Below are 19391 nucleotides of genomic sequence, written 5' to 3'. Positions count from 1 at the left end.
TGCCTGTCTCTGCCTACTTGTGATCTTTGTCTGTCACAGAAATAAATAAAAACATCTTAAAACAAACAAACAAACAAAAGAGTCATTTGGAGAAAGGGTTACATATCACCAAGCACAAATGCCTCATCTTTATGCTGAAAAACCTGAGACCAAACAAGCAAAGTGGTTTGCATAAGGCCACACAGCTCCTTAGTAAGAGAGCTGAGGTTAGGGCCCAGTGTCCCCAGGGACCCATTCAGGTCTCTTTACATATCACTACCTTGCAATTAAAGGGGATGAGAAAATCACAGTGAAATGAATTTTCATATATAATTATGAAAGATGGATTTGATAGAAAGCTACCAAAGATCCATTATCTTCAGTGTGTATACAAACAATCTTTCCAACATTTCAACCAGTTTTCCTTTTGTGTGTGTGTGTGTGTGTGTCTGTGTCTGTGTCTGTGTCTGTGAGTGATTTTTTACAAGCCCAACTAAATTTAAAGGAAAACGAAGAACAATGCTAGGTCTTATGACTCTGGCTCTTGGTTACCCTGAAGCATGTGGCTGGGAGGCACGCAGCCTGGTCAAAACCATCCTTACATAACAGAATCAGGAAGGAACTTTCAATGCCAATGACAAGTTCATAAGTGCATACACTGCACAATGACATTCAAACCCCAGCTGGTGAATCTATTTTACTGAAATCACCAAAGGAACCAAAACTGTCTCATATAAAACCTACATATATTCAACTGTGTAAGAACATTCAACAAAATATGTCAGCTTAGCACCCAAAGTTATCACAGCCACCAGAGAGAAATTTTGATGTCTACTGGTTGAATAGACACATAATAACAGCAGTAATAGCATTAATGGGATCTAGACACTCTTGATAATGTTTGCAATATTCCATTTTAGCTGGTGGCACTTGCTAGCAGATAAAAAATCTATACTTCATTTACATGGTATGTTTCTCTCATATTCTGTCTTATTTTCTATTCAGGCTGCTCTTGTTCAAGAATGTGCAATGCAAGGTGCCTAATGTGATTTAATAGTTCTATTATCTGCCCAGAAAATTCCACAGGGTGAGATCTGTATTTCACAGAAATTAAGTTCTCTTTTTAACTTTAAGCACCCACTTAAGAATTTTTTTCTGAATGGCTGAACAATATTTCATTACTAGTCCAGCATCTCTCTTACTTGAAAAATACAAATTTCTGCATCTCAAGAGATCCAAAAAGCTACCTGAACCCTGGGCTTTTGCTTTAGCTCTCATTGTGTCCCCGCCTGGCGGAAAGGAAGGGCAGGGGAGCTGCTGAACCGGAAGTCTTCAAGACAACCAGAAAGAGATGGATGGGGCACTGACAGTTCCATATCCCTTTCTTGATTACTCCCCACCACAGATAAATTAACTCTGCACCTCATTCCCCGCACTTTCCTTCCTTCCCCTCCCCCCCAGCTTTCTTTTGACCTAATATGTTATCTTTCCCATGCCCCTTTTCCCTTCTAGTTTGGATCCTATCTAACTTTTCCTAGATATAGTGGGATTAAGCTAATATATTTACATTCCATGAAGGTATTCTAAACAAAATGTTAAATTACACATACTCTGCTGTTTTTGTATGTTAAGACAATGACTCTGACCCCCATCATTATGGACGACTTATTCCATCTCCTATGACCTGGTTTTATGATCAGCGGTATAAACATATGAAACAATTAGTTAGGGGTAAGGTAGCATCTGTGGTTTCAGAAAGGTCTCCTCACCCCTAACTTCTACACAAGACTAAAGGGATCAAGTAAGAGATCTTTTATAGTCATTCCAAATCCCAAAGATGTTAGCATCAAAAATATTATATCTTTTAGAAAATCCAAAGTGATTGGATGGCACTGTCCAACAGGATAGCCACTGGCCATGTGGCTATTTAAAGTCATTAAAATAAAAGGAAATTTAGAAGTCAGTTTCTCAGTTACCCCAGCCATATTTCAATGGCTCAGTAGTCCCAAATGACAAGCAGTAGTCTCATATGACAAGTAGTCCCCTAAGATTGTACCGGGAGCCCAGATACTGAGCACGTCATCTTCATAGAAAGCTCTACTAGGCAACAATATTCTAGAGACAGGTGAGGACCCTATTACAAAGGTGCAAGTATGAAAATCCCTTTCTTGGCAATAATAATTAGGATTTTTAATTTTAGAAGAAAATTTTATCCTTTTGACCACAGTAGAGAATTTTGTCTCCAGTTCTTGAGCCAACGGCACATACTTGCCATAAAACCAGGATTTCTGATGGTCATCCATAGAATCTCTCAGGGCTTGGTACAGCAAGACCAGACAGGGAAGGGGAGAGGCAGAGAGGGCTTGAGTTGCTCTACTACCCTTGTCAACCAGCATCTCTGTTTACACGGAGTTGTATTTAAATACCCATTTATGACTCAAAGCTCCTGAGAATCATTTTATATTCCCTCTGGAATTTGAATTGCTCTAACTTACAGTATAACAGGGACAACACATGGGAGAGAAGTGTGATCCACCACATCACTGGAGACAGTCGTAAAATCTGATAGATTGTTTCCAGTACACAATCGTGTTCTCTAGCCTCAAGCTAGCCTTTCGCAGCCCCAAGATTCTCCCTCCACTTCTTATCGATGCATACTGTATTAATCCAGGTGACCATTATATGCCTTTCTACTTTATGAAATCCCAACTGCACCATGTTTGCTCTTTGCAAAAACCCTACTTTGTAATTACCTGGGACACATGAAGCTATCTCATGTGAAATTCCCTCGTGCTCTTTCCTCCTGTCCAGTTTTTCTCTCCATTCGTCCTTCATCCCTTTCTTTCTTTCTTTCTTAATGGTTACCTTTCTGAACTTGTATTTGCTGTTATCCCCTCCTGTTTGCTCCAGGAATTACTCCATCCATCATCCTCACGGGCTTTTATCTTTCATGGCTTCTTCATCACTAGAGCCTTCCTCTTGGATCATAAACATTCTTATCTTTGCTTTTTAAAAATGAGGGGGAGGGTGAAACTAACCACAAAACAACTTTCTCTGCTCCTCCACTGGGTCTTCATTTTTCTCCACCAAACATCCTAACATTCACATGTTTTCTCCATCCTTACCTGCCTTACCCCCTTGTAACCCGATTCCTGCCTTCATCTGTCTGTTCAAACTAACATCAAAGCTCCCAGTGACTCCTAATCACTAAATCTGCATTACCACTCTTCTCCATGTTGAGATGGTCAGTCTGTGCAGCACAGACTGCATTGACTGACCATCTCCTTTCCATGAATGTCTCTCCTCCCTGGGCTCTCCTGGTGCTCCCCCCCACTCACTGACCATGCCTTCTCTGGTTGTTCCCTGCTCCTGATCTAGACGGTCATGCCCTGCATGTGTCCCATCCCTCTTCCCACCTGAGGGCAGTCATGGCTGCTCTCCTTAATGTCATTCCAGTATGTCTGTAAATCTGGATGAATTTATATGAATGCTTTTCTGGGACCCTGACATGATGAGAGCCCCTCAGACCCCGCTCCCGAGCTCACAGTTCTGCAAGTGGTGCCCTCATCCTCATCCTTCCCGCCACTCACCCTCACAGTTGCTCTTGACCTGTCAGTTCTGACTCTCTCACATTCAGGCCTTTCTTTTCATCCCTACCACTGACCCCTATTTCGGGTTCCCACTAATCTTCTCCTCCCAACTGCTGCCTGTTATGAGACCAGAGAACCCACTGACATCATGAAATTTATTCTCTTTCTCACTGAAAGCAGAAGGAATTATCAATCTGTGACCCCTGTCTACCGCCTTGAGGAAGGTATTATTACAAGGATCTTTATGAACCTTCCCAGAAGACAGCCTGTGCGTGTTATGGCAATACAAGAAAGCATGTACTATTGGCAAAGTTCCTGTAAGAAGTCAATATGAGTCTAAAAGTTATGCTCGATTGCTTTTTATTATTTCTCCTCTGTCACTATCCCTAGTGGTGTTAAGTTGTGAAGGAATGTTACCTCTGACCTATCCTTTCTGTGAAAGCTAAAAGCAATCAAAGGCATGAAAACCCCTGCCCCCACACTTCCCATCTCTTGTAGTCCTTGACGAATAATCCAAGAGGCGCCATATTAGGGAGAGTACAGGGGCAAAAAGGGGACTTCCAAGAACCTCATAGCCCTGCATCTCATAGATAAAAAGCAGGGCAGTAAAACCTTTGGGCTGCTGTTTGTTAGTGTTCTGAAATTTCTGTCTCATATGACAGGGAAAAAATAACAAAAGGAAGGTCTGGTCAGAAGGAAAGCTTCCCTAATTTTGGCAGTGCTAAGACCACTCACACCCAGTCTCCCTTGTCCAAATGCCTTGGCTCACAATTATCACAGTAATTGTTCTCAAACACTCTTCTGATTATTCACCACTCAAGAATCGTAAATGGTTCCATAATTTTAACAGAGTGAAATCACAGGATCCTAGCTATTGAGAGCCAAAAGTGGCCAATTTGTTTAATTCAATCTCTTCTAAATTTATAATAAAAATTCTGAATCCACTGAGGTTAACTGACTTTCCCCCAAATTATTCTATTATCATAAGTGCTGATTTGATGCATGTTATGTACACAAGTGTGGCATATTTCTTACCTTGACCACTTTTCCATAGTTCAAAGTATCCTCTTTTCATTAAATATCTTGAATAAGCTACAACATGATAGACTATGGCACTTATAAACCTTTGAGGGACAATGTGACTTCTAACATTGTTGCTCACATATCTGAATCTAGGTGGATAAACTAGGTGTTACTTAAGCAATAAAGAAAATACTTTCACTCACAGGCAATGCTGCATAGAATTCAGAAGAACCACATCTTCCTGTGTAAATGAGTATGAAGGAAGAAAAGAAAGAAGAAGACTGAATGTGTGGGAAGAATCTGGAAAAATAACAGCAAGATTCAGTGAAAATGATTCTATTTTTTCCTTATAAAGAATACTTTAAATTACATAATTACAGATTCCAGGGAAATAGATATTTAAATCCATCAGTGACATGTGTTTGACTTCCTCGTTTCCAGAAAAAATCAGAGGCTTATTTTGGTTTTTGTTCTCACTCTTCTCTTTTCCCCACCCACCTACACCAGACTGAGGTCTCCGACAAAGTAAAACCCTAGTACAATAGAAATTAGACTCTAGCAAAATGAGAAGGTGAAGCTGCGTGAGGCTCTTTACACACGACAAAAACAAACACTCCCGTTTTTTCCTAGACATTAGAATGGCAAAGAAATAAAATCAGATTCAACTCTCAGTTTCTATTTCTAGTAGAGGTTCTAAATGCCATCAGCTTCAATTAATGGGCTATGTCTTAGTCACCTTGCATAAATATGTTTCATTTAAAGGGAACCTAAGTGAAGGTATTTCCTTAAATGATCACATGCTAAATAAGGGCTTGGCAGAACCCCTTTAGATAAAGAAAACAAAAAGTGACTTTCTTTGCCCAAATTTATTAATTTATGAACAGCCTGAAGCTTACAGCCCAAAAGAGACCCCCACGAAAATCGACTTCTAGAACTGTCACCTTTATGCCACATAAATGACAGATGTTTCATCTTAATGTTCAGAGACGTATTCACCATACATGGCAGACAGAGGGGAGTATAAAAATTTAGAAATGAAAAAGACATCATCTCCCTGAATTCTATATACTCATTAACACGTTCTTTACCCCATGTCAGACACAGTTAATCCATCATGGTCATTTTTCCAACTGAGTTTTTAAAATCCTTCTCCACACAGAACTTTAGGCATGTGGCCAATGAATGGAAATGATGTTGAGCCACTGTCATTATGACTATACTAGGCTCTTTTCTGAACACTGTGCATTCATTAATTCCATTTAATATTCCCAATCCTACAGTGTTTTGTTACACTTCCTTTTAACATTTTACAATGAGAAAACAGAGCATGGAGAGATTAGGTAACTTGTCTGAAGTCACAGAGCTAGCAAATGGCAGAGGGAAGATGCAAACCCAGGTAGCCTACCTCCAGAGACCACATCCTTCACCACTATGCTAAATAGTTTCTTTTTTTTTTTTAATTTTATTTATTTACTTGACAGACAGAGATCACAAGTAGGCAGGGAGGCAGGCCGTGGGGGGGAAGCAGGTTCCCCACTAAGCAGAGAGAGAGCCCAAAGCGGGACTCAATCCCAGAACCCTGAGATCATGACCTGAGCCGAAGGCAGAGGCTTTAACCCACTGAGCCACCCAGGTGCCCCGCTACATGGTTTCTTAAGAAATGAAAGCCAATACAGAGGGAATATGGGATTTTAATCTTTTATGGAAATTTTCAAATATACAAAAAAAGTAAATAGTACACGAAACCCTCATAGCTCCATCATCTAGCTTCAAGGATCATAAAAAATTTACCTATCTTTTCTCATCTTTTTTGGGGGGAGGAGATGGTGCCTGATTATTTTAGCAAAGCCAGAACACTGTCGTTACTTAAAATGAGGAATAATTAAGTCTGAAGATATAATGCAGTAGCACTGAGATAGCCAGGAGAGGATCTGAAGGGTGTGAGGACTTTCCTCACCCTGAACTCAGGAAGGTTAGGGCTCTCCTCTTCATATATCCCCTTCTTTTCCCCACCCACCAAATGCTGTGCAATCTTCAGCCACAGCAATACTCACAGTTCCCTTCATGGATTTCTTCTCGTGCTTCTATCTCCCCATTGGATTCTAACTTTGCCGAAGTAAGATCTTGGTGTCCTGATCACAACAGCTGCAACACTGAGCTCTGTGCTTACCCTACAACAGATGTTGAAAGAGGGCTGGACTGGGGAAGGGAAATGGACAGTCCTGATAGTCACATAACCAGATAGCCAAGAAAAATGAGGCAGTTCAACTAGACATGGTTTCTACCATAATCCCCCTACCATAATCCTACCTACCTATCACCCCCCAAATTTCACTTTATCTTACTTTCAACCAAAAATGGTCAATTTAAAAACAAAACAAAAGATATTCACATGCTAATCCCATCTCTGGGTGGACATGGACATGATCATTATCCGGAGTGTTTTGAAATGGAATGTATAATGTCAATGAGGCTTAAACTCAAATACGCAAGAGCGTCTCTGAAATCTGACCACACAGGTCCCTTTAGGTTCCTTTTATCATGAATAAGAAATGACTCCCTCTTTGCCAGGGGAACACGAGACAGATTAATGGTTGTTTTGGTAAGAGTTATTTATGATACTTCTTGCCAACCCTGAACTTACTTAAAATTCATGTTAGATATAGAAAAATCAAATGTATTATTTATGTAAATGTATTTTATGATATTCATGAGCATGAATGCTGAAGTTAACATTACAAAAAGCTTTCATATTAACCCTTATTTTCATTGATTAACCTTCTAAAAGGGCTAGTGATTTTCCATTTCAGATTATTATCCCTAGAGCCCAAATCCTATTCGATAATTAAAAGAACATCTACAAACTTAAGTATTAAAATAAGAAATAAAACTCTAGGATTTAATGAAAATATCTAATCTCTCCAGTTGAGAGGTCTGACTTTCACAACTCTGAAATTCTCTCATGAAAAGTCTCAGTGGTAGGGTTTTGGGCCAAATCTCTAGGAGTAGCTAATTACATGCAAGGAGATACATCGGTTATTAGATATATGTGAGACTATTAGGTCAATCTACATGATGATTCATCTCTAAATACACTTTAAATGGCCTATTATCTTTTCTACTCTTCGAGTAGCATAAAATATCTCTAAGTATACCTACAGTCAAGAAAAGCAACATTTTAGAGATTCTAGAAAACTTTGACAGCCGCAATGATGATGAACTCCACCAACTATCAAGACCCGTGAAGCTCTTAATTAAAGTGAAAATAAGTTCCTACTACAAAATATTTCTGAAAGCTGCTCAACTTACATCTAGGGGTCTCCCTTACATAAGAGAAAATGTAAGAAAACTTCTATTGGGAAAGAATTTCTCCTGAAATTCTTCTACTGTAAAGGTCATGGTAGGTAGCATGAAGGATACTAAAATTATTAAAAGACATAGCCCCTATCTTCAAAGAGCTTATGATCTGCAGGGTAGACAGCCCAGAGAAACAAATAAGTACAATGAACAGCATGTGGTAATCCACAAAAGGGATGCAAGCAAGGAGCCATAGGAGTTCCCAGGAGAAAAGATGGCGTCAGGTTCACGGATGAAGGAAGATTTTTTTTTTTTAAAGAGGAAGTAGCATTTGAATTGCACATGAAAATGGCAGAATCTACAGAAAAATTTGGTTGGGTGAAGAGGGAGAGCATTCCGGAGGTGGTTTACACCAACGCCACAAAGGAAGGAAAAGCACAAAGCCCTCAGAGGAAAAAGTGAACAATTCTGGTTGGCCAGTTGGGGGTGTACATGAGGGGATGATATATGGGAGAGGTGAGAAGGGAACCGGGCAGGTCATGGAGGACCTGAAACATCCAACAAGGAATGGAAGCAAGCACAGGGGCACCATGGAGCCATCAAAACAGGGTGAAAGGAAAAATTGTTTAGGACCATGTGCCTTACAAATTACAGCATGACGGTTTATGAGGAATGCTTTAGGTGAGAAGTACTATAGATTTAAACTAAGATAACAAGAAGAACAAGGATGGACTACATGACAGAATGAGACCTGACCAGATTGGTCACTGAATAGAAAGGAAGGCAAAAAGAACGTGAGAAGCAATGCTGGTCCTAAAATTTCCAGGCTCAGTAGTTGAATCACAGATATAATTAACAGACAGAACAATGGTGAAAGGGGGTTCCAGTCTGTAAAAGATAACAAAATATTCATTTGGGGGAAATGTTCAGTTTAGGCAACCCGGGTCAGCCTGCTGGAGATGTCTGGCATCATATGAAATGGGATGGGTAGTTCTAGAAAGAGGTCAGGGTGTAGATATGGAGTTGGTAGTGTGGCCAAAGTGCTGAGAGCTGAAAGCATGGATAAGATGAGCAAGGGGAAGCCTAAAGAACTGGAAGAGAATGTACCATGAGAACAAACCTTGGGGAGCTCAAACACGTTGGCCTCAGTTTACAGAAGACAGGTGATGCTATGATGAACCGTCAGGTTGCACAAGAAATGGAAAGCCCTTTAATTCAGGAGGTTTTCTGGATGCACCAACAGCTCCTTTACAAAAGCTCTCTCAGAGCCCATCTGTACTTCCCAAAATTCAACCCCTCTAAGAAAGTCCCCGATCACCCTAATCAGAAACTAACCCTCTATCCCAACCCAGGAATGTTGATCCAGGTTTACATCATTTTAAAGCTGTGGACATATACCCTTGTGCCTGATCATTTATACAATGTCAGTCTCTCTGTCCCCCTCTCCAGCTGCATTTCTACCTCCCCCCACCACTCTACTACCTCCCTGCATCCAGGGTGGTAGAGGATGGATTCTACACGGCAGAATTCTACACATGCTCTCTCCATAATCCACGTTCATTGTCACCCGCCCCTCAGGACCCAGGAAAACCAGAGAGAGAGAGTTGTAACTAAGCCAAAGTCATCCAGGAAACACTAAGTTCTTAAAGAATCACTGAAAAGTGTCCTAAATACAGCATGTTTCAGTCACTGTGAACACCGTTTCATACACACATGAGTATCTAAAAATATAAGCCATACACTTCCAAAGAGCTCCTTATTATAGTCATGCTTCAGATTTTGAGACACTATTGTGCCACAATATAATTCCTAATGACTGTGGTATTTCTAAAATGAATCCTATGTGCATGTGTTGTTTGAAGAAAGGCCAATGTTCCAAGAAGGAAAAAGGAACCAATTCTGATATCATGCTAGCTGTTTTGATGAGCTAAACCCACAAAGCTTTGCTCCTAGGGTTTGATTTCAGGACTTTCAGCTCTTTCAAAGGCTTCATATTTTACTTAATCCTCATCATCAAAGCAGCATCCCTCCACTAAAGAACAGAAACAAAAATTTTTTGACATTAAATCTAATAGCAAGTATAAGCAGAGTGTTAACAGTACTGAGATATCAATTCCAACAAATGAGAAGGTTTTCCATGGTCTATTGGTGAAGTACAAATTTTACATATAGTGAGGTGGTAAATAATTTCAAGTCAATTCTAATTTTTTTCGTTAAAATAGAATTCTGAATACATATTACCTTTATTTTTTTTCTTTTCAAATTTTTATGTAAGTTCTAATTACACAGTATTATTGGTCTATTACACAGTAATATTGGTTTCTGGAGTAGAAACCAATTCAGTAATTCATCACTTATATGCAATACCCAGTGCTCATCACAAGTGCCCTCCTTAATGCCCATCCCCCATCTAGCCCATCCCCCACCCACCTCCCTCCATCGGCCTTCAGTTTGTTTTCTATCATTAAGAACCTCTTACAGTTTTCCTCTCTCTTTTCCCCCCTCCCATATGTTCATCTGTTTTGTTTCTTAAATTCCACATATGAGTGAAATCATACAGTATCTGTTGTCTTCCTCTCACTGACTTACTTCTCTTATCATAATATACACTAACTCCATTCATATCTTGCAAATGGCAAGATTTTATTCTTTTTGATGGCTGAGTAATATTTGTGTGAGAGTGTGTGTGTGTGTGTACATGTGCATGTGCCTGTATACCACATCTTCTTTATCCATTCTTCAGTTGATGGACATTTAGGTTCTCTCCAGAGGTTGGCTATGGTTGATAATGTGGCCATAAACAGCAGGGTGCATGTGCCCCTTCAAATCTGTATTTTTTATTCTTTGGGAAAATACCTAGTAGTGGAGTCACTGGGTCACAGGGTAGCTCTATTTTTAACTTTCTGAGGAACCTCCGTACTGTTCTCCACAGTGGCTGCACCAGTTTGTGTTCCCACCAGCAGTGCAAGAACATTTCCCCTTTCTCCAAGTCCTCACCAGCACCTGTTACTTCTTGTGTTCTTAATTTTAGCCATTCTGATGGGTGTGAGGTGGCATCTCATTGTGGTTTTGATTTGTATTTCTCTGATGACGAGTGTTGTTGAGTATCTTTTCACACGTCTTTCAGCCATCTGGATGTTTTCTTTGAAAATGGTCTATTCGTGTCTTCTGCCCATTTCCTAACCAGATTATTTGTTTTTTGGGTGTTGAGTTTGAGAGGTTCTTTATAGATTTTGGATACTAGGGTGCCTGTATTGGGGTGTTTCACTTGGTTGAGCCTGTACTCGGCTCAGGTCATGATCCCAGGGTGCTGGGTTCCAGCCCCACAACCCCAACTCAGCAGGGAATCTGCTTCTCCCTCTGCGTCTCCTTTTGCATGCCCCCCCCTTGCTCATGTGCTCCTTCTCTCTCTCTCAAATAAATAAATAAAATCTTTAAAAAAAAGATTTTGGATACTAACCCTGTATCAGATAAGTCATCTGCAAATATTTTCTCTCATTATGTAGGCTGCCTTTTAGTTTTTTTATTGTTTCCTTCAGTGTGTAGAAGCTTTTCATCTTAAGGAAGTCCCAATAGTTCAGTTTTGTTTCTGTTTCCCTTGCCTCCAGAGACATGTCTAGTAAGAAGTTGCTATGGCTGAGGTCAAAGAGGTTGTTGCCTGTGTTATCCTCTAGGATTTTGATGGATTCCTGTCTCACATTTAAATCTCTTAACTATCTTGAATTTATTTTTGTGGATGGTGTAAGACAGTGGTCCAGTTTCATCCTTCTGTATGTGGCTGTCCAATATTCCCAGCATTATTTGTTGAAGAGACTGTCTTTTTTCCATTGGATATTCTTTTCTGCTTTGTTAAAGATTAGTTCACCATATAGGCGAGGGTCCATTTCTGGATTTTCTATTCTGTTCCATTGATCTCTGTGTCTATTTTTGTGCCAGTACCATACTGTCTTGATAAGTAACAGCTTTGTAATGTAGCTTGAAGTCTGGACCGTGTTGCCTCCAGCCTTGTCTTTTTTTCTTTTTTTTTAAAGATTTACTTATTTATTTTAGAGGGAACATGAGCACAGGGATGGGCAGAGAGAAGGGGATGGAAGCAGACCCTGCAACTGAGCATAGAGTCTGACAGGGGGCTCAATCCCACAAGCCTGAGATCGTAACCTGGCCGAAATCAAGAGTCAGATGCTTAACTGATTGCGCCACCCAGGTGTCCCTCCTTTTCTTTTTCAAGATTGCTTTGGCTATTTGGGGTCTTTTGTGGTTCATGCAAATTTTAGGATGTTTGCTCTAGCTCTGTGAAATATTCTGGTGGTATTTTGTTAAGGATTGCATTAAAAGTGTAGATTGCTCTGGGTAGTATAGACATTTTAACAATGTTTGCTCTTCCAATCCCTGAGCATGGAATGCTTTTTCCAATTCTTTGTGTCCTCTTCAATTTCTTTCATAAGTGCTTTATAGCTTTCAGGGTACAGATCTTTTATGTCTTTGGTTAGGCTGATTCCTAGATATCTTACACATTTTTGGTGTGAATATGTATTACTTTTAATATGGAGTCTTTACAGTAGGAGTTGTTTTCCCTGGCACATTATGGCTCTTGTCTCTCAGGGTGCTCGGTATCCCTCTCTGGTGTCCTCTGAAGCAGAGGTGAGAGAAATGCCCTAAGTACACCTGGAATTATTCTGTCCACACCTGTCAGCTCTTCTTTAGCAAAAGCTCCTGCCATGGGAACAAAGCTCAATTCATCTTATTTTAATTTTTTAAGAAATCAAGATGTTAGCATCTTCCTTGGAAAGATATATACCATGTGAGGTTTTTCTGCTTGTTTGTTTGTTTTATTTTATTTTGTTTTGTTTTAAATCACTCATGGTCCCTCTAAAAGAGAAACATGCCACTGGGAATTTTACTACTAAAAACTATGACAGATAGTTTCTCCTCTATTTAAAAATTTTCAGACTGTCAATACATATACACACATCTAAAAATAGGAGTTCCACATTTGTAAAAAGTTCTTTATTGTAGTCACATTTCAGATTCGGAGACATCTACTGTGCCATGATGGAATCCGTAATAACAAGGATATTCCTAATATGAATCCTGTGTGAAAGCAGGTCAGGGATACAGCATACTGAGGAAACCAAGTGAGCAAAAAACCTCTCAGAAACTGCCTACAAACACATCCAGATATCATGTAATGTACTACTTTGAGGAATAACTAGGTAGACCAAAATTTAGAACCATAGAAGTACAAATGTGGCGCACATCAGCTCTCTAAACCCAAGAAAGGCTAAAAAGCAAGCTCAGAGAAAGGAAATTAAAAAATCAACCTCACTCTCAAATTCTACCCTCACACCCCATCCTGCTCTCTGTCTCTTTCCATTACTACTTCAGCCTGATTCAACTACTGTAATCCCTCCCAAACAGCCCTGCACATGAAAACCTCTAAGACTTCCCCAGCCTTCCGGCAAGTTCTTGCTAACCAGCATCTGAGATGTCATGGCTTCAGATCCAATAACAATGACTTTGAAGTTGACAGGCTGAGATGGGCTTTGGTCATCAAAGGCTCAGCTGAATGTGGCAGCCTCCAGATCTTCTTTAGAAACAGTGGCTGTTTGTGATTTAGTCTGAGACTATTAATTCATATAACTTACAATATCAGTCTCAGGAACCAGGCCTAGAGTAGCATCTTTTAGCTAAAGGGCACCTTTCTGGGCACAGAGTGAAGAAGTTCAGCTGTGCCTATTTAAAAATTTCAACATCATTTGGTTAACTTTTAAAAAGCCCCTTTTTTTTTAAAGATTTTATTTATTTATTTGACAGAGAGAGATCACAATTAGGCAGAGAGGCAGACAGAGAGAGAGAGGAGGAAGCAGGCTCCCTGCTGAGCAGAGAGCCCGATGCGGGACTCGATCCCAGGACCCTGAGATCATGACCTGAGCCAAAGGCAGCGGCTTAACCCACTGAGCCACCCAGGCGCCCCATTTGGTTAACTTTTAGAAGTCCAGCCAAGTGTTCCACAAAATGAAGGCATTACAGGTAATCCCAGGTAACTAAAAGGATTCTCACCACCACTAATTAATACATGTTTCTTGTAACACCTGATTTGGATCTTTCTTTGACTTATGTAGAATCCATGGAACAAAGGGCTCCTGGAATCAGTCCCTGGATAATTCATTTTCTATATTTAAACGTCCTTTTCTAGCACCTCAACTCCTTGTAACTGAAAAAGGATAGGGCCAAACAGACTTTTTTATTTCAGTAGATTATTTTCTAAAATCCTAACAATGGTAGATTAAAATAGCTAAATCAAATCTTTCACACACAAATAAATGAAACTATTACACCCGCATGCCAGTCCACCTGCCCCAGGACGGCCAGAGGGGCGTATCCCACAGGGGAGCAGCGCCCCGCCCACTTACGGTTGGCCAGCCGGCTCTGCTCAGGCTGTGCGCTGTCCACGGACTGGGTGCTGGAGACCGAGGACACGCTGGAGCTCCGCACAAAGCCAAACGCCGCCAGCTTGGCTGCAGGGAGACGTGAGTATCCTGGAGGACGAAGTCCAGATTTGGGTAGATTGGATTTTGCAGCATTTGAACCGGAGGCTTTCTTTAAATCCGCTATAGTGAAGGAAAACCAAGCCAAACAAACAAAATCAGTTGACAACAAGATAAAGAATACATGGACGGTCAATATTAATATGGCTCTATCATAAACAGGCCACAATTAACCTTGTAGGATGTGCTTAAGCACATTCACAAACACACCTTTATGAAAAGGCCCCTCACAGTGGGAGCTTCACGGAATTCAAACAGAAGGAGAGGCAGCAGGCAGGTGAGACAAGAACGGACAGCTAGTCCTATGATATGACCAGAAATAAAGGTATACAGTGCTTAGGAAGCTGAATGGAATGAACACTTACTGTTGCACGTTACCCTAGAATTGTGAAATTGACATACATCTTGAAATCTGACATGCAGTGGGCAAAGAGCACCTTCCTGGCAAATATTCGTCAGGAATTTTAAACAGTATGTGATAATTCATGAAAGCATGTACAAAGAATCTTTTGCTAACATTCTGTTGGTTGTAGGAATGAGGCAGGCACAGACTGTAGAGCTGTTGAAGTTGAAATGCAGTCTCTGTCATTTATTAGCCGCATAACCTTGGGGAGTTCACCCAACACTTTAGAACTACAGTTTCCTCCTACAGAAGGACTGGAGATGATAAAACTGGCCTCAAAGGTGAAATATAAATATTACTGCTTGTAACAGAACTTTATAGATACTCCAATTAGTGTCAGTTTTTTTCTCTTTTCTCCATGATCTGTTTTTATGTTAAACTAAAATTCAAAAAATAAGCTAAACTTCAAAATTAGTTCTCAGATATGTGCAAAGCCAGCTAATTTTGAAATAATAAAACATCATGTTATAAATCTACCATCTCAGCATGATGATATCCAAATTGGGCTCTGTTCATGGCCACAGCAATGATCATCTCCACTCTATAAGAAGTCTTTCAATATCAGACAGAACCAGGATGTTATCACACACAAATGCTCTTTAATATTCCTTAAAAGGAAAAAGAGTCAAACGTTCTAATATTCTGTATAATTGTCCCAGTCAAGCCATTTAGCAACTTTCACCTGCACTATTTACTATGAGTACTGATATACAGACCCTTCAGGAATGTTTCTCATTCTTTATTATCTTATGAAAGATTAACCAGGTTGCAGAATAATAATTTTTAAAAATTTTCTTAAAAAATTGATTTCTAAAAATAAATGAGGAATCTACATTAGAAATAAATCTCTGTATGGAAATCTGTGGAGAACCAATAGAGGCCAGTCTGGTCCAATGGTGCCTCTTCTTCTATAGGAGTCCCCCTAGGAATGAGGCTGTGGCCAGTTGTATACCCAGATGAAAGCAGAATATGCACAACTATGGTTTCCTGACTTCTGGGTCAGGACTAGGAAGAGGAGGAATCAGATAAGTGCAGAGGGAAGAGGAAACAGGGATCTGGGGTTGCAATATTCCCAATTCAGTTCTGTTCTTCTGCTTGGGAAAAATGTTCAAATATGATAAGAAATAATCACTGTTTATTTTATTTTTTTAAAGATTTTATTTATTTATTTGACAGAGAGAGATCACAAGTAGGCAGAGAGGCAGGCAGAGAGAGAGGAGGAAGCAGGCTCCCTGCTGAGCAGAGAGCCCGATGCGGGACTCAATCCCAGGACCCTGATATCATGACCTGAGCCAAAGGCAGCGGCTTAGCCCACTGAATCACCCAGACGCTCATAATCACTGTTTAATAAGTAGTAATAGCCCTTCTGTAGCAGCAATTAAATGTCAGGTCAATGCCTTCAATTGCTGTTCTACCATTTTGCATACTCAAATTTTGCATATCCCCAGGACAATGAAAGTGTCCCCATATATCAGATACATTTTTACACTAAATTTATACCAATGCAATTTTGGATTGCATTTGTATATCAGTAAAACATAGGTTAAACAGTCACATGTGATTTCAATAATCATGTATAATAATCATTTCATCATGTTTTGATACTAATTTCAGTTATAGAGGAAAAGAGTATAACTTCTTTCCAAATCCAGTTAATCAATAACTGATTTAAAATGACACAAAATCAAGTGAGAAAAATATGAATAGATGTTTTCTAGAAAACTCATATTTCAGAATGAAGGAAAGATCACAATTCCTAATAGAATACCTTGGCCTATAATACACATTCATTTACTATTTATTTAAGAATGAAAGCTAGTCATTCCTGGGTGGCTCAGTCAGTTGAGCATCCACCTCTTGATTTTGGCTCAGGACATGATCTCAGGGATGTGGGATCAAGCTCTGCATAGGGCTCCATGCTCAGTCAGGATTCTGCTTAAGATTCTTTCCCTTTCCCTCTACCCCTACCTCAGCTTAGGCACTTGTACATGTGGAGTCTCTCTCATAAATAAACAAACAAATAAATAAATTCCTCAAAAAAATGAAAACTAAGATTATTAAATCATTACTTAAGACAATAAAGACACTGAAAATATTTGAAGGGGAATTTATTCTATGCTACCCTTACTTACATTTAATGATTGTTCATGTCATTGGTAGAAAGGTAGCCTGAACATGTAGAGAGGATCTCAACAACACAAGAACCCAAGTAGACATGAAGAAAGCAACTAAGGGAGTTCTGGGCTTTCCCTTTCCCTAGTCAATCTTTCCCTTTTATTCTTTTTTTTTTAAAGATTTTATTTATTTATTTGACAGAGAGAGATCACAAGTAGGCAGAGAGGCAGGCAGAGAGAGAGAGGAGGAAGCAGGCTCCCTGCTGAGCAGAGAGCCCGATGCGGGACTCGATCCCAGGACCCTGAGATCATGACCTGAGCCGAAGGCAGCAGCTTAACCCACTGAGCCACCCAGGCGCCCCCCTTTTATTCTTTAATATATTATTTATTTGACACCCAGAGAGAGATCACAAGTAGGCAAAGAGAAGGGGGTAAGCAGGCTCCCCGCTGAGCAGAGAGCCCAATGTGGGGCTCAATCCCAGGACCCTGAGACCATGACCCAAGCTGAAGGCAGAAGCTTAACCCACTGAGCCACCCAGGCACTACCCCCATCTTTCCCTTTTATTAAAGGCACATATTGTGTGTGTGTGTGTGTGTGTGTGTAGGTTACTTGTAGGAGTATGTCTTACCCCAACTGCCTACATAATTTTCCTAAATTTAATGTAATCCATACATCAAGTTACTATCCAGTGGCCTCTCATTCTACCAGATACATCTCACAAATACTTTACATACCTTCAGGGTTTGGAAGAACAGGTCTCATTCTTTGGAAACCATCAGTGCCTAGCACAGTGGTTTTGACAAATTATTCAATCAAATTTAGCTAAATCTGCAGTAGCCAAGCTTTCATGACACTAATATAGCCTGTTGTGTCTCTCCTGAATGAGAACTATGCTGGAATGGGGCTCTAAACTTCACTTTCTAAACAAGTACCTCCATCATTCTCATTGAGGTAACCCACGGAGCACACTTAGAGGTGACGACATCAACAGAAGATGCCGTATCAGCCTGGGAGAGGTGCTTTTCATTACATATGGCTGCTCTGACTGAATGTGCCTTAATTTAATCTTAGTTTCTCATAAAAGGAATTTACTTATAAAAATGTGTACTTTACTATTTCTCAAGAGCATCATGTCAGAAGAATATATTTTTTCAAGTATGTAGTGTCCTTGGACTATTCAAGAATACTGTCTTTGGGGGCGCCTGGGTGGCTCAGTGGATTAAGCCTCTGCCTTCGGCTCAGGTCATGATCTCAGGGTCCTGAGATCGAGCCCTGCATCGGGCTCTCTGCTCAGCAGGAAGCGTGCTTCCTCCTCTCTCTCTGCCTGCCTCTCTGCCTACTTGTGATCTCTCTCTGTCAAATAAATAAATTAAAAAAAAAAGAATACTGTCTTTGATGGAAATAGCATATCAAAGTGCAAAATAAGCCCTCAATAAACAAACGATAACAATTAATGTTAAAACTGAGCAGACACATAAGAGAGTCATCTTCCACGATGGTGACATGAGAAGCTGAGAAGCTTCATGGACACTTTCTTCAGTGAAACAACCATAATTAGTAAAAAAAATATTAAAAAAAAAAAACCACCACCATTTAAAGGTTCTAGAAATTGTTCTAAGGGTATATAGCAAATAAAGAAACATTTATATATGAAAATCTACTAAATCTCAGTATGAACAGTCAGATTGGATGACCCTTGAGCCTGACCCACTCCTTTCCTCCTCTGTAACCTTGTCCATCTCAGCATGATGAAAGCTCTACTCTGGGTGGCTGGGACCAAGCAACAGCATTCCTCTCCCCCTGGTTAAGAGCTACCATATCTCACTGGGAGAGGGAGGCCACCACCATTTCCCTTCCCTATGCCTTCCCACCAGGTCCATGTTGCAGAGACTAAATGACATGAAAGCAAAAGGCTAAGAGGTTGGGGGCCCTTCCTTCACTCCAGCCCCAAGTAAAAGGACAGAGGCACAGCAACCCAAAAATACTGGGGCCCTAATCACTGTTGCCCTGGCTCACTTGCAGGCTAGGGGTTCAATATCAGGAGAGGTAAAGGGAGGAGGACAGAAGCTAGTGCCCCAGCCTGGCACCCACCTGTAAATCAGGACTGGCACTCCTACAGCAGCAGACCACTGTCCCCACCACACTCCCCCAGCAGAGTCATAACTAAGTGATTTTTCCAAAGGTTGAGATGGGCCATAAGAGCAAAAATCACTGCAGCGCTCTATAATGTCCATATTAAAAAAGAAGAAAGATGTCACATCAATAAAATAATCTTCCATCTAAAGACACTGAAGAAAGAAGAGCAAACTAAATGTAAGCAAAAGGAAGGAAACAGTAAATATTATAATGGTAATAAACACAACAAAATAGAAAAGTAAAAGAGAAATTCAACAAAATCTAATTTGGCTTTTAGAAGGATCAACAATGTTGACAAAC

General features: G+C 40.2%; 1 protein-coding gene across 1 annotated transcript in view; it reads right to left on the bottom strand.

Moving 5' to 3' along the window:
• The window catches only part of MTUS2 (microtubule associated scaffold protein 2), a 589758-nt gene that overhangs the window by 323987 nt on the left and 246380 nt on the right, over positions 1-19391 (bottom strand). The window contains exon 4 of the mRNA XM_044249524.1: positions 14303-14500. Within this exon, the coding sequence (XP_044105459.1) occupies positions 14303-14500 (198 nt within the window). The remainder of the gene's footprint in view (positions 1-14302; positions 14501-19391) is intronic.

This window comes from Neovison vison, chromosome 5 (genome assembly GCF_020171115.1).
Source record: "Neovison vison isolate M4711 chromosome 5, ASM_NN_V1, whole genome shotgun sequence".
Taxonomy (NCBI): Eukaryota; Metazoa; Chordata; class Mammalia; order Carnivora; family Mustelidae; genus Neogale; species Neogale vison.
The sequence above is the reverse complement of the archived record's forward strand: the minus strand, read 5'-3'. Positions and strand labels throughout refer to the sequence as shown.